The 16642-nt window shown below is 39.5% G+C and overlaps 1 protein-coding gene and 1 long non-coding RNA gene across 3 annotated transcripts in view; one reads left to right on the forward strand and one right to left on the reverse strand.

Moving 5' to 3' along the window:
- The window catches only part of SLC66A1 (solute carrier family 66 member 1), a 506383-nt gene that overhangs the window by 213406 nt on the left and 276335 nt on the right, over nucleotides 1-16642 (forward strand). For both annotated transcript variants that reach the window (XM_044061786.1, XM_044061785.1), the window contains one exon: nucleotides 8038-8167. In XM_044061786.1, the coding sequence (XP_043917721.1) occupies nucleotides 8038-8167 (130 nt within the window). The remainder of the gene's footprint in view (nucleotides 1-8037; nucleotides 8168-16642) is intronic.
- LOC122793609 overlaps nucleotides 1-16642 on the reverse strand; it is a 372997-nt gene that overhangs the window by 39006 nt on the left and 317349 nt on the right. The window lies entirely within an intron of this gene.

Genomic DNA, 16642 nt, shown 5'->3' on the forward strand with positions numbered 1-16642 from the left:
CTTTTTTAAGCAGCCTTTGGGTTATTTTGTACATAATTGATTTCAGATAAAGTCAGCTATCTCTGGAGCTGTGACACTGGTATAAAATACTGAACAGTAAAATGCATGGTGTTAATTTTTGGAGATTTGGATCAAGTTGCAAATAAGTTCAGACTTGTTATGCTTTGGTGACATGAATAATGAAGGGGATAAACAGCCAGAGTAAATGTTCTAATTCAGGAAAGTCTGAGGTAGTCATTGTATTTCACCTAAACTCAGTGTTATCACACTGATAATGTCTGGGCTCATGACTGTGGCATATAGCCTGACCAGGCTACTGGGTACCTGAAAAATTCTACTAGTCTCCATCTGTGGGCCTCTGCATGTGGTTGTAATACAACCAGAAGAAGATGTAGCATGAATTTTTGGAATTGTACACCAATTTCCTGAATGCAGCCCCAGCCCCAAATTTAACCCCTCATAGCTGCAAGCATAGTATAAAGTTCTAGTTCAGAAAACCCAGATTACAGTATACCTGCACTCGTGGTTGTACTGCGATAAAAGAGATGAAGTGGGCAAGTGTACCTGGAAAAATCTAAAGACTAGGGTGCTCACAATAACAAACTAATATCAAAACAACACTTAAAAACAAAACTGCCTGCTTTTCATTCAAGGATGTACCCATGCATTTGTCATATATGCTTTAAATAATTTTAGCATACCTTGGTTTTATTTTATTAATTTTAGAATTTGTCAATTTTTCCTCAGAATGCTTGGTTGGGTAATTAATGTTGTTTAAGCTTGTCATTTAATGTTTTTTTTTTCAAAAGTGAAAAAGGTATACTATCTATAAACATGGGCTGTTCTGACTGGGAGTCTAGTGTCCTGAAATTTTAGGGCAAAACATATTTCCTTAGTTTCCTTTGATAAATGCATAATACACTTATTTTATGCTCATGCACCTTACTATTGCATGAAACTACAGAAGCAATTCAAATGCTATAAGATTGATTGTTTATTTTGGCACAAATTTGAAGTCCGGTCCTTTGCACTGGTTGTGGGTATGATTTGTCTTGCAAAATCTCGTTTACATAAAACAAATTTCACACTTTCAGCATTTGAAAAGGTGATAACCCTAAAGTATAGTCATTTTATGTTGACAGGTACAATGAAAAAAAAGTTGTTTCCTACTAGATTCAACCAAAGCTACTTACTAGTCCAAAAAAAATGGACAGATTATATATGCTGCAGTGGCCTTTACATAGGGCTTCATATACTTCCCCAAGTCCCAGCTTTGAGGACTCTTCTCACCAAGTGTAGGCCCTCAGTGTCGAACTTGGTGGTCACTGTTTTTCATAGGAAATCACTGCTAGTGCAACTTCTGTGTGTGTGTGTGTGTGTGTGTGTGTGTGTGTGTGTGTGTGTGTGTGTGTGTGTGTGTGTGTGAAAATTCTTTGTATCCGTCAACATAAAATGACTGTAATTTAGGGTCATCACTTTTTCAAATGGTGAAAGTATTGGAAGATTCCTTCTTTCTTTACATTTGTGTGATCATTGAGTTGGTCACATAAGCTTGGTGGTGGTGGTGGTGATGGGGGTGTGGGGCAATTTCATTTGAGGAGTTGGCCCTAACCAGTTTAAATCATTGTGTTGAGACCCAGCTGAGTTAAACTTTGCTGATTCATAGGTGAAGCTAATGTGGAAGACTTAATTAATAGTGTGGGGCTTAAGATGGAAAAGTGTTTTTAAAGTATCACACACATTATAAGAATAAGTGAAAAGTTGGTTGATTTCTTTGAACCGTTATCGTAGACTGTTCCAAAGATATATGCAGATTTTGTTGTAGGAGGAGGTAGAGCTCATTAAAGTGAAATGTTGTATATAAACAGAAATGAAATGAACTGAAATATTTCTTATTCCTTTGTTTCTTGGCATTGTTTTTTTTTTTTTTTTTTGAAGTATTTGTGTTTACTGTTTTATTGTAATGGTGAGATTTGTTTCTGGACATATTTGCAGATCCTTAGTTACACTGTGTTTGGAGGTTCTTTGATGTACTTTTTGATTTAGAAAAATGATGGCACCTTGATATTTTTCCACTGAGCACAGATTTATTGCTGTTAAAGTAGGTAAGCCTGTTTTTACTCACCTCTTCCTGTACAATAATTCAACCCCTTGGAACTCTAAGTGACCAGTTGGGGTTTGTCATTGTATGATTCCATTTTCTAAAATGCATTTATTAATGTTCTTGTCCTCATCACTTCAGTGTGATGTTTGAGTTTACCTTATTTATCAGGTATAATAGCTTCAGGGAGTATACTTGTTATTTAAAGTCATGACTCCTATACATAACTTTCAAAATGTGCAGCATGTTTATGTATTTGCTTAATTGTGGCATCAAGTACAATATTTACTGTTGCTTTAAAGTTTCCGCTAGCATGACAAATAGCTATGAAGAAGGAGCAGTACTCATCTGATCATCAAAAATGGGTAGGACAAGGGGAGACACAAATGATGACTTTTTGTTTTGTTCAGTTTTTGCTTTTTCCAAATTTGGCAGCAGTGTTCTTTGCAGTTCCTAATTTGCATATCTGAATTTAGTGACTTTTTCGTGGTGGAAGCTTCCAAATGATGATTTAAATGGAGGGAGCATGGGAAATACCTTGATGATCTGTAGTCTTATACTGTTATCAAATGACAAACTTATGCCATAAAAGCTCAAATTTGACTACATGTGACGCCTCCTCATGGCACGATGCTGCATATGGCAAGCTGACAATATTTATACATATTATTATAACAATGTTTCCTGTGTTGGATCCTAAAATCGATGCCAGTATCTGTGAGCTACGTGTTTTTAATTTGTTAATATTATGAGTATCAAGTATTTACTTTAAACAGTTCAGCATTGGTTCTATGACTGCAAACTGAGCAACTACCTATGATCCTGCGACTAAATGCTGTTTAAACAGCAAGGAAATATATAACAATAAACAAAAATACACAAGTGGCGATGCATAACTGTTTCTTGCTGTAACTGAGTTCTGGCACAAAAGTGTGGTTAACACCAAGAGATGCTGTCTGCAGTTCATAATATCATATTTATAGTAGCTATGGCTACGTGACTAGGGGAAGGTCAGAGCACAAAGATCATAACTTGAGCTGCATCTTGGTAAACAGTTCCTGACAGCTCTTGCCAGAAAGCTATGCACCACCTGCTCATTTCCATTTTTACATTTTACCTCATTAGGTAATTTCATACAACTTTACTCTTTAGATCTTTCCAGATCCATCCATTGTGCTTGTATTTCCATGTCTCCATTGGCCACTTTCACATATCATTAGAATTTGCAGCAAAAAGCTGAATGTCATATATAGGTGATGTATTAGAAAAGTGTTCACAAAATAGAAAGCCATTATCTTGACCAAATTCACTATTTCACAATTGGTATGAAATCTGCAAGGTTTCAGTACACATTCCCTTTGTGTTAGTAAGGATTTTATTGCTTGCTACAAACTGGACTTAGCAGTGACCATACAAAATACTGTTTTATCACTAGTAAATGGTGTCAGCATGTAAAAAGAATACACAGTTTAGAAGTGCAGTATATACTTTTATTATGTAGTATGTCTTCTACAAATCCAAAGACATTGGAGTTGTACAGCTCCAACCATGTAGTCATGAAATTAGTCAGAGCAGGCTGACTAAATCCTGGCTATGTTTTTCTAGTACTAGGATGTTAAACAATGAAGCCCATTTTTATAATGACTGAATTGCTGTGATCCATGAAAAATTTGTGTTGACCTCATGCCAAAAACATTGTTTAAATTTGTATTTTACTAAATACATTAATCCCTATGAGTCAAAAAAAGATTCTCTCTGCCCATGATAATTGGCCAGTGCAGGTTGGGAAATTAACATGATGGAGGAAATCTCTAATTCAGAGCCACACAGAAAAACTCCACATTAGTGCCTCATTACCATTTCTCTAAATCGAATGCTGCACTCTCAGACCTTCCTGCGATAATATTCTTCCTACCAGCCCAAGCATCACAGCACCTTAGGCACTCGTCTTCATGCCATCACACATACACACACACACACACACACACACACACACACACACACACACACACACACACACGCACGCGCACACAGTCCAACACATGCACAGAGGCACACAGTCAGCATCCACCTACCACCCAGACACAAGATAGACAGACAGACATGCGCACACACACACACACACACACACACACACACACACACACACACACACACACACACACACACACACACTGCTCTGCTATACGTACTTGTACTACAAGCACTCTCAAGGGAGTCAGTGGGTGAAAGCTGTCAAAAGAATAACTTGAGAATCAGTCTGCTGAGTAAGTCCAGTACCACAACCATTTATGGGAGAAAGCATGTGGCTAATTTGCATTGGCCACATCCAGCTTCCTCAGTGAGATTGCTATCTGCATTACGACCACCACCAGGGGAAAATCATAGTGTCAGAGTGGACTCCAAATCAAAAATCCTTTCTGTGATGCAGAAACATTCAGGCTTATTTCTGAATCCCAGCAAATGGTCTTAAACATCATTTTGATGTCATTTAAAAGTTACATGGCCAGACTTATTAACTATAATTTTCTCTAATTCTTGCAATAAAAGTATTAGTGCATGGCAGTCTTGTTCATTGTAGGGTGCCACTGTTGGAATAATGGCTACAGTATTTGCCTCCTGAGTGTAAGGGTTGAGCCTGACCTCTGGCTAATGCCTGTGTGGAGTTTGCATGTTCTCTCTGTTTCTCTGTGAGATTCCTCCCAGAAGAATGTCAAAGAAGCTGAATTGCATGGTGTACAAAACGGTGAGACCAGTACTATTGTATGGTACAGAAACCTGGCAGTGAAGGCAGAGCAGTTGAGGAAGCTAGAGGTGATAGAGATAAAGTGCCTGAGATGGGGGTTATAATGCACGCTGTGGGATGGACAAAGAAATGAGGACCTCAGTACAGAAGCCAAAGTAGTTCCAATTGCAGAGAAGATCAAAGAGAGCAGATTATGGTGGTTTGGGCACATATGCAGGAGAGCAGAAGACAATCTGGTGAAGAAGATTTGGGAGAGACAAACAGAGTGCAAGAAGAAACAAGAGCATCCAGGAAAGAGAAGGATATATTGTGTGAGAGAAGACCTGCAATAGTCAGGCATGACTGTCAAAGAAGGTAGGAGAGTAGCACTGAATAGAGAATGATGCAACAGCTGAAGTGACACCCGACCCCATGCAGAAAAATGGGGAAAAAAGGGAGATGAGGATAATGATGATAATTATAATGACGATTAGTTTTTTTTTTTTTTTTGCTATTTGTGGTGATGATATACAAGTAACAATGACTTTTTTCCTTAAGGTAGCTGGTTAAATATGCCTGAGTTACTCGATATGTTTTTATTTATCTATTAGAGGGCCTTATGCTCATACTATGCCCAGATTTTTATTTCTTGGCCTTGTATGGCTTGATGTTTAGGCAGCTGTCCAGACAGTCCCCAAAATGCCCATATGGCTTTGACTTAAATGGCTACAGTTTCCCCATCCTGCATGCATTTGTTGCTTTCCACAGACAGGGTCAGAGAGGAGGACTGGCCAAATTTCATGTCATCCAGTTAAATGAATCCCTGGACCCTGATTGTCTCTAGGCTTGCATGGCCCCGGTATGTCAGACATTTTGTGGAGATGGGGCTTTCACTGTGTCCCCAGTAAGAGCATTTTCTCTTTATACTTACCAGTCTCTGCATCACTGTCACCATGGTAGGTTGCAAAAGTATCTCGTCTCCTATCTCCTCTCCCAGTGCATCTTGGTGCATCCATCTTTGTAGCCAGACAGTTTCACAGTAAAATGCATTTGATCAAACCACAAATTCTTCAGACAACTTCACTGTCATGGAGAAAGGCCATCTTTAAGTTGTATTTGCCTCAGAGTTAATTATATAAAGGAACTGTTACAGGGGATGTAGTCGGCTCCATAGGAGGTGGAGTATTTTGCCCCATCAAAAAAAAAAAAAAAACGAATACTTTTTCTGTGATTGTTAGCTGTTACAATGCATTTGGTTTGCTATGTACTGTTGGTTGTAAAACACTCAGCTGAGCATAAAAATGGTCTACCCTAGTCCACCAGTAAATAACTAAATAAATAAGTAATACAATGTCATGAAACTGTTTGGTAGTTGTGTAGGCTGTACTGTCCAGGGCTTCCCTATAATTAGGCTGTGTGAAAAGCCACTGATGTAATGGCCCATGATTCTCGTTACTCTTCAGCACAGAGAGATGACATTCATCCTGTTCCTCAGACAACTCCGTCACCTTCTTCTGCCATCTTTGAACCTAGGCAGCCAGTGCTGTGATTAAGTGCCGTACATGTGTGTCATCAGCTAGTTATTTATTCCAAGAGAGAGTTACATCTGAGTATAACAGACTGACATATGACAGTCCACTCTTATCATCCGTCTCAAACGTTTTATGTAAATGTATAGTTAGTGGGGCCATTGGCTTTTTGATGCATGCATCAGAATAAATTCACAAAGTTTTTTAATACAAGGAAAACCTGCTCTGCCATATGTCATATGTGCTGCATTTATGTACGTGTCAACTGGTCCTTTCTCTGTTAGTAACAGAAGTTTTATGTGGTCATGAATTCTTATAGATTTCTAGTGGGTTTTAAACCAAAGTAGGGAAGTGAGTCACACAAAAGCAGATGTAGCAATAAATGACGGTTCATCATGGGACCTAAAAACAAGACAAACTCTGATACAATTAAACAGTGTAATAAGAAATACGTATCAGAATTAAATTTGGAGTGTGTTCTTCAGAAATAATCTAAAATTAAAAAATACAGAGGTTTGTGGCAAAAAAGTAGTTATAATGTACAATTCTTCAGTCTGATTATGAAATTATTTTATCTATATAGTTTTATATACTGTGTTGTTTAACATAAATCCAGCCAAAAAAGAAAATCCAGAAATATTACTATTAAGAAAATGTGTGTGTGTATGTGTGTGCGTGTGTGTTATCTGTGCATGCATTTTATGTGCAATTGGAAAGGCTGTAGAAACTGTAGGAAATATATAAAAGAACATTCATTATCCTTGTTTGATACCTGACTACCACATATTTCAAGAAGATCTGGTGACCTAAAAAGATTCTGTTGCTAATAGTGGTTAAACCAAAACCAAATTGAGGTACACATTTACACTGAAGTATGTGGTCATATGGAGTGCCAGAAGAGGTGAAACAAAGACATATAGATGAGGACAACATTTAAGGACTAATTTGATTGTCTAGCTTTCACCATACCTTTCAACTGTACAGATGTTCGGCCTGTTCCTCGTAAAATTTGTGTTTTTCTGGGACATCGTTAGGAAGATCTGAGGATTGAAGTCACTAAATAATGACACACATTTGAGTTTCAGACTTCAAATCCTTCAGAAAATGTATGTTAAAACAAACCTCTAGCAACTTTCTACATTTATAAGAATAAAATTTAAAATATGTCCCTATTTTTGGGCCTTTGTCCCCCCATTTTTTTCGTGTTTGTCCAGATTTCTTGCACTAAGAGGTTGAGAGGTATGGCTTGCACATTTCCCTGCCTTTTAGATAAGGTACAGACCCTACTGCCAAATCCAGTTTTCAACAAACGTCTAGTACATTTGCATTGTTTTCATAATAGGTCAGCTTTTAGAATATTGCTACACTTCTGAAATTTCTGAATTCTTAATATGGCTGGAAAAAGCCCTGTACTCAGTCTTATTTGTAGTGTGAGATGATATCAGTGAGTTGTTTAATATGTTGACTTTTGAGGAAATTGACCCAGTCATTTTGAATTTCTGAATTGCTGTTCAGCTGTGTGTTTAGAACATTGTTTTAACAAAAGGTATGTCATAATTAAAAGTTGTCTGGTTCTTTAAAATAACTCAGCTTTCTCACTATTCTTAACCTGGCATGCTGTATTTACTAAATTTTTATTTGTTTTTTTATTCTTGTAGCTAACATTTGTTTTCTTTCCACAGACAGTGCTATAGTTCCTGTAAAAAAGGAAACATGGACCAAGCAATTTCAATATGGTTCCTGATTGGTTGGCTGGGTGGTGATTCCTGCAACCTCATTGGCTCATTCCTTGCTAATCAACTGCCAATACAGGTGAGGAATTGCATGTGTATTAAATTTCTTCTTTTTGAGAAGTTCATTAAAGACTCACATTAGGAACAGTGAAACCTAGCCTAGTCTAAGGTAAAAAAGATGCAGATTTTTTTCCCCAAGTCTTCTAAATTTACTACCAAAATCTTTCCTTATTTAACCCAAATAGTTAAGAGTTTTACCTTCCTGTTTGTGCCTGTGACTGTCTATAAGGTAAGGAGGGGATTGCATAGTAGGGGATTGTGTCTGGAATCAGTTTAAAAGCAGGATGAGTGTCATTATGGATTGGAAAGGAAGTTAGGGGTAGCATGTTAACACAGAATAAAAATAAAATACAGTGCAAACAATAAATCAGTCAGTATTCAGCGTGCATCTGTTTTAATGTGAACAATGACTGTAACTGTACATTTTAGTAGATGTCTCTTTATAGTTTTCATTAATTTTTGAGGTATTTTAAGTATTTAGTTTTTTACAGCTTCTTGAAGAAGGCAGTAAGAAAACTTTTGCACTTTCACATTACAAATTTTACATTTTGCCATTTCATACTGCAGTATAGTATTCACTACAAGCCAGGAATACCCCAAGGACATAAGAATGAATTGTTTAAGCATACCTGTGCCCACACAGATGGGTGAAAGCGCTTAACAGTTCTGTTTTTAAGGTTTTTATTTTCTATGTTGTACAATAAACCTTTTCACATTTTTGGATTTGACTGCTTGTTTTCGTTAAACAGCATACACCATTCCTTAGGTGACTGGACACTTATTGGTGATTCTGTGGCATTAAGGGTCCTTAGAAAAGGTGTTACTAATTGTTAAAAGTTGTCTGCCTTTTCTGCACTTCTCATCATTGTCTTGCTTTCCTTCAGTAACACTAATGGTAGCAGAGTGATTCTCAAATTCTGGGGCCAACCCTCCAGGAGATGCCCAAACAAGTCGGAAAATTCTGTGAAATGTAAATGGGATAAAGCTAAATTAAGAATGATTAGATTTGTTGCAAGTCAGGTTTGAAAGAATAATGTACTAAACTAGACTTTGACTATTTCAAGTGTGTGTGTGTGTGTGTGTGTGTGTGTGTGTGTGTGTGTGTGTGTGTGTGTGTGTGTGTGTGTGTGTGTTTTGTATGTTTTGCATGTTTTGTGTTTAACAGTTGGTCTGCTTTTGCATGTGGCAACCTATGCTTTTTAGAGAAAGAGGTCCAAAGTACTTTTTGAACTCTAGGGAAGGTTCAGGGACTTCTAGACAGATTATAGAAGTCCAATAAAACTTAACACCACAGATATAGCCACACCCAGTGGAATACAAAAAACAAAGCCCACAAGCAAACAAACTCACTGCCCAGGACTGTAGTCATGGGGGACTCCATTGTGTGACACACTGATGCTCCACTCACCAGACTGAACAAGGAGAAGATAAGAATTAATTGCCTGTTTAGAGCCAGAATCTGCCAAGTTATGCCTGCACTCACGTCATTACACCACAGGTACCAGTGTGATTCAGTCATAGTCCCTCTGGGTGTAGTGAGATGTACCTCCCCAGACTATATGAAGAGAGATATTATTGATCTTTCAGAATATGTGACTCAGACTGGTATGTGCGTTGCATTGAGCAACATTTTATCTTCACCAAGAATGATGCCATAATACGAACAAAAGATGACTGATTTCAATAATTGGCTTAGTTTCTGGTGTCAATATATGGAGATACAATATTTGTCAGCATGGGAGGACATGATTAACAGACCTAGGCTTCTGAATATTAGCCAAAACTTTATCCTTCCCACAGAGCCTTTTTTAGGCAATTCCAAAATGACAAACCTTCTGACATAACAAATTCACCCCAAGGAAACCTTAAGGTGTTGCTGTTCAATGCCAGGAGCTTAAACAAGAAACTCCACTCACTACAAGCTCTCCTTACACTGGAGAACATAGACATCTGTGCTGTTACCAAGACATGGTTTAAAAACCACAGAAAGTACTGCTGCAGTGCAAGGTTTCAGTTCTTTCCACAAATGTCAAATAAATAAATATATAAATTTAAACTATCAACTACACAAACAGGGATTAAAAGCGGAGGATTATTGATTTACATAAACAATAATTGTACCTCTATGGTGGTGAAACAGGATGATGTGCTGGAGTTTCTCCACATGCAAATCACCATCAACAAAGTACTGTACCATATCCTAGAAAGCTATAGGTCACCCTCTATTTCCCATGAAACCGTAGCTCATACTTAGACCTAATGGAGACACTCACTATACAATTAAATACCCTACTCATGGGGGACATTAACTACCCTCTATAGACTGGGAAACCTACATATCCTTAGTCTGTATGCACAGTAATTCCTGGACTTTGTAAACACAAACACCCTTGACCAGATTGTGCACACAACCACTAGAGGTTGTAATATGCTGCACCTGGTACTCACAAATATGGGAGAATGTTGCACCCCCACCCCATGTGTCACATCCTCACTGGGAAAGCCTGATCACAATGTTGTCTCCTTCTAAGTAAACCCTGTAACAGTTAGGAATTATTCCAAAGTGAACTACCTCTTATTAGTGATAGTTTGTCAAAAGTCATTGCCCCTCCCGACCCAGAGTTCACAGTAACCTACACAGAATTGTTCACAGAGACCCTGTAGAATTACATAAATGGCTGCATAGAAGCTGCTGTACCTAGCAGAAATAAGCCCAAAACTAACTCAGAAAACAAACCACACTTGTAGAATCCTAATTAAAACAGCTTATACAAGAAAAGGAAAAATGTCTTGACTGAAATTAGGAAGGGTGACTCCCATAAAGGTAAGAACTCTCTCCTCAAACTAAACAGGTGACTAAGAGGGCTAATTAAGTTGAACAAAGCCAATTTCAATATCAAGGTAGCATCCCAGGCAAAAGACAGCCACAAGGCCTTCTAGGACTATTACCAAAACCTCAAAGACAGCACACAGTAGGGTGCTGAACTGGTGGTTAATGGTGCCACTTTCACTGAGCCAGGCGATATAGCAAACTTGCCAGCTGACAAATTCAACTCAAACTTTACCCCCACTCACCATGCCAAGAAATACCTACAAGCATACCCCTCCCCTCAACTATTAACAGGGAGCAGGTCTTGGTGGGGCTCTCTAAGGCCAAAAATAGAGCCTCAGTGGGTCTTTACAGTATCCTGGGATGCCTCTTAAATAGCCTGAAACACAACCTGTCAGAGCCACTGGAACCACTATTTAACTATAGTCTCAAAACTGGCTTTGTGATTTGAGAATGGAAGACTGCAATGGTCATCCCTCTTCAAGAGGATGGACCATCAACAGACCCATTAGTCTGGCTAATCTTACATGCAAAGTCATGGAGTGAATTATCTTGGAAATGATCAACATAGACATAGGTAACTTTCAGGCAATACACCAAACCCAGTTTGGCTTTGTCAAAGGATGGTCATGCCTTCTAAACCTGGTGGACTTCTTTGAGAAGGTCACCAAGACAATGGATGAGGGGAAAACAGTGCATACTGCTTACCTTAACATGGCTAAGGCATTTGATACAGTAGCTTGCTTGGTTATTGTTAAACTTACTGAGTAAGGCACAAACCTTTGAATAGCACATTGGATTGCCAGCTGGCTCACACATAGGACCCAGGAAGTTAAGATTCATGAGACCACCTCTCAATAGAGACTAGTCACCAGCTGAGTCTCTCAGGGCTTATTGCTGGGCCCTCTCCTGTTTGGCATCTACTTCTCAGAAGTCAAGGCCAATGTCAAAGGCCTCTGGTTGACCAAGTTCACAGATGGTTGCAAACTAGCAGCAGTCATAGATTCTCCGCAAGACACTAACATCTTACAAGAGGGTCTAACTCAGATAAATGACTGTTGCAAAAGTCATGGCTTAAAACTCAATTCCAAGAAATGCATAATAGTATCTTTTGGGAGGTTGGCCACCAAGGAAAATTATGTCATTCATAAAGCATCCCTAACAGTTGACTGAGTAGTTAAGGATTTGGGAACAAATGTAGATGGTAACCTGGCCTTCAACCAACACATGGCCATAGTAGTAAGGAAATAATGGTATGACTATGATATTCAATTTAAAAGTAAGGGCATGGCATCTAGGTTCAAGAAAGTCATCATAGACTCCCCATCCATGTGATGCAGAGTCCTTCCTTAACTCTATCCAAACATAACCTAGATCAGTGGATGGGAAATAGGAAATTCACCCTGGGTTTGGCCCCATAGTAACCTGGCCTTCAACCAACTGATGGCCATGGTAGTAAGGAAATCATGCTAAGATAATCAACTTAAAAGTAAGGGCATGGCATCTAGGTTCAAGAGAGTCATCGTAGGCTCCCCATCCATGTGATGCAGAGTCCTTCCCTAACCCTATCCAAACATAACCTATATCAGTGGATGGGAAACAGGAAATTCACCCTGGGTTTGGCCCCCATGTCTCTGATGGACAGAGGCAGTCAGAAAATCATGTCTAAACTAACATACTCCCATTATATAATCTGTAGTAACATCCAAACTAACATATCCTTCTCCTAATATAAACTCACAAGATACAACACCTAAAGGAACACATTTGGTTTGCATGGCTAGGCTTATATAGGCCCTAGTGGTTGTTATTCAAGTATGCACCTATGAACCTATTTCATATAGATAAAGCAGCATTTCAGCTCTTTGCCTTCTAGGTTATGAAGTGGCAAAGAAAAGAGAAAGGTTCCGTGTCTTTTCTGGGGTTTGTGGGAGGCTCTGTGATAGAGTCCAAGAACCTATGATGTAGCACACTTTTTCAACCATTATTTTGCAGACAGAATTGTAATTAATCTCTGATTATGTACAGCTAAAATTATTCATAGCTTTAAACTCAAGTCTATAACAACAGTGTAAACAGTAGTAATTAGAATGCCAGTATGAGTATTTGCACTTATATTTACATGTAAGAGTTCTTTGTTAAGCTAACATGATTTTTGTCTTACTATACTGCTTTTTGCTTGCTATCTACCTGTGCTCTGTACCAGTGACTGAAACAAAGAACTGCATTTCTCAGTGGAGCTTGTGGTGATCAACAGCGTTATTTAGAGGCTTCATGGCAGCCATTTTACTACAAATCAATATTCCTGTGTGTCTGGCTACCCATATATATGGAGAAATATCACACCTGATACTGTCAACCTCCCATAAATGACATCCCCAGTTCTGTGGCACAAATCACAAGTGATGTCTGTTAGTGCATCTGACACTTTAATGTTCTCATAGCATTGGAGGAGTAAAAGGAGTAAAACTGAACAAAGCATGCTTAATTATCAGAGGTACTTTCTTCTCCATAACTTGCTTTTTCCTGCCCTGGACTGTGACATGGCATGATGCTGAACTGTGGATACATGTTCAGTTGCTAGCACAAGGATTTTAAAATACCACCAAGACCACCGATCCAAGAAGTAAGCAATTTTAATGAAACACTGCAGGTGTAGCTAGTTACCCCCAGACAAAATCTCACTCAAATTTGATCGCCTTTACTATAATAACTAAATTGGTTATAACTGCATGCCATCAACCATCACTGGTTTGCACTGATTCTACATCTGTAATGTGGGTACATTCTATTAGCTGTTATCTGCGCTATTAATTAACCTGAAAAAAGCACTGTCTGACACCAACGAGTGCTGGCATGCTTTAGCCTCATCCATAGCCAGCCTATTAGTGCTTCGTTTTCTGAGGCACTGTGACAGCTGTTACATGTTTACCGTTAATCCACTTATTCTAACACATGCTGACTCCAGCTATGAGAGATGCATTTATTTATCCAAATTGGAGGCTAGACTCACCATCCTACCCATGGTCAGTAAACAACACCACAATACTACATTATCACAGTTCTGCAGCATCACTTCTACATATGCTAAGGTAGGATAAAATCCTTGTCTAAGCTTCCTAGACATTCTAGTAGCTTACCTCAACCACATTGTCAACATACTAACAACGTAGCCATACCTGCACCCACTCCTTCTGTTACTTGCCACCTGTATTACAAGTTCCATATGTTTGCAGCACATCCCAGAAATGCCTTAGTCATTGGTGACTCATTTGTAAGACATAAAAACAAAACATTCATCATCATCAACGCATTTGTCCCATTTTCTACATGGATTGGGGTATCATGTGAACTGTCGCTATCTCTCATAATTCAGTACCACTATACTACCTTCTTCAACATTCATGCCTGATTGTCACAGGTCTTCGCTCCCCTAGTCCATCCATCTCTTTGTTGGACACCCTCACTTCCTCTTGCCTTTTTCTTGTCTGTCACACCAGATTGTCTTCTGGCTTCCTGCACATGTGCCCAGACTACTGTAATCTGTTCACTTTGACCTTCTCTGCAATTGGAGCTATTTGAGCTTCTGCTCTGATGTCTTTGGTCACACCACTGTTTTGTACACCTTACTTTTCAGCTTTTTTGGCATTTTTCTGTCACACACTACCCCTTTCACAGTGTTAGTGGCTGGAGCCTCTCTGACTGTAGCTTTGATACTTGAAACTGTTAACCTGTTTCACTATTTTCCCTTCTGTTTCAATTCTCAGCTTCTTCTAATTACCACCATTTGCAAACATGACAATTGTCTTATCTCTACTCAGATGTTCTTCATCCCACATTGCTGCAGTCCTAACTATTGGGTAGTCCGCTGTCCAGTCGGCCCGAATACCAAAGTATACGGCTGACGTCGGTCAGGGCGCATTAGACTGATGTCAGAACGTCAGGGTACTAATGCGCATGACCAACGTCATATCCCCAGTCTTTTTTGCCGCATGGTCCGATGCAGAAGCAGTTTTGCGAGTGCAGGTTGGCGTTCTGAAATTTTCTGAAGTCGGAGTTTCAGACCGAATCAAAGTTGGCTAAGTACCCGTTGGGAACATTTTGGTTTTTCTTGCCTCAGTATTTAACCGGATGTCAGAAAAAGTGAATAACTGTATTTCTTGTGGGAAACAGATACCTCATAGGGATTACCATACCTTGTGTATACCTTGTTTAGGGCCTGAGCACGACGTTGTTGGATGCCGCTCTTGTGCTAGATTTAACAAACGCACTATTAAGAGAGGGTTAGACTGTGCCAGGTTAGTGTTTGGGAAGCGTTGTAATTATAACATGCCGTCGGATGCTCGGCGCCGCTAGGCCCAAAAAGTGCAAGGATAAAACAGCGAAGCCTAGGGTTGATGAACCGGCAGTCCCGGATGTCGGTTCTTTAGAAGGCTCAGTGGAGCCAGAGGTTTTGCCAGGAGTTTCTTTGGAGTCTCAGGCAGAGACTTTACTGTTACAGGATGTGCCTTCTCAGGAGGTAGGCCAGGCTGAGGGGGCTTCTCAGGTAACTGTTCTTCCCTCTCTTCCCAAGGTAGTTAGAGCCTCTCCTTCTGTTTCCAAGACTTCTTTGAGAGGTAGGCCAAGTCTAGCTTCAGTGGGGTCTTCTCCTAGCACTTCAGGTTCTGTGCCTAAGAAACATATGCTTAAAATGGCAGAAGATTTGATTACTCTGATTAGAGGTTCTATGCCCCCTCCTGATAAGAGGCCTAGGGTGGAACCTGAGTTTGAGAGTTTTGAACAGTGTTCAGAGGCTTCTGAGTCTTCTGCGGAAGACTTGCAGGAGTTTCCTCCTTATTCTGATTCTGATGTGGATGATTCCACTCCTACAGCTTCTCCTCCGGAGGATTTCTCATTTTCAGAGACTCTGCATTCCATGAGGGAGCACTTTAAATGGGAAGGCCAAGATTACTCTGATTCCAGGAAAAGGCTTAGGGAATTCTTGTTTTTACCCCAGCATAGGCCCTTAGCTATACCTCCTGTGTTGAATGTGGTGGAAGATGTTTTGCAGAGGCTTCCCTGAACCCTGATTCTTTGCCTCCTGCTCCTGTTAAACCTGATAGGTATTATAGGGTGCCTGAAGCTCATAAGTATCTTTTTAAGAGTCCTAGGGCAGACCCGGAACCTGTTTCTCAGGGACCTAAAGGTGTTAAGGCCTCTGTTGTTAAAAACCCTGTTCCTACTGATAAAGAGGCAAGGGCTTTGGATAGATGGGGAAAGAAAGTGTATACTTCTTCCACTTTAGCCATGAGGGCGTTGAATTGTCAGTTTCACTTGCTAAAATATCAAAATTATCTCCTTTCACAATTGAAATCTAAGGTGGATGCTTTGGCGGAAGGTATTGAGTGTAAAGAGTTGCTGGATTTAGTTCATGTGTCTGAACAAGTGGGTAAGCATTCTTTGCAATGTGGTTTTGATGCTGTACAGGCCTCCTCGAGGGTGGCTGCCACTAGTTCTGTTCTTCGCAGGCATGCCTGGTTGAGGGATCAGAATTTAGCTGAGCATGTTAAGACAAGGATTTTGGATGCTCCTTTACAGTCTGATGTGTTGTTTGGTTCGCCTGTGGAAGCAGTTTTAAAGAAGATGGAGGACAAAGCTAAGTCTATGCAAACTGTTAAAGATTGT

Source organism: Protopterus annectens, chromosome 2.part0 (genome assembly GCF_019279795.1).
Source record: "Protopterus annectens isolate FY-2018-M chromosome 2.part0, PAN1.0, whole genome shotgun sequence".
Lineage (NCBI taxonomy): Eukaryota > Metazoa > Chordata > Ceratodontiformes > Protopteridae > Protopterus > Protopterus annectens.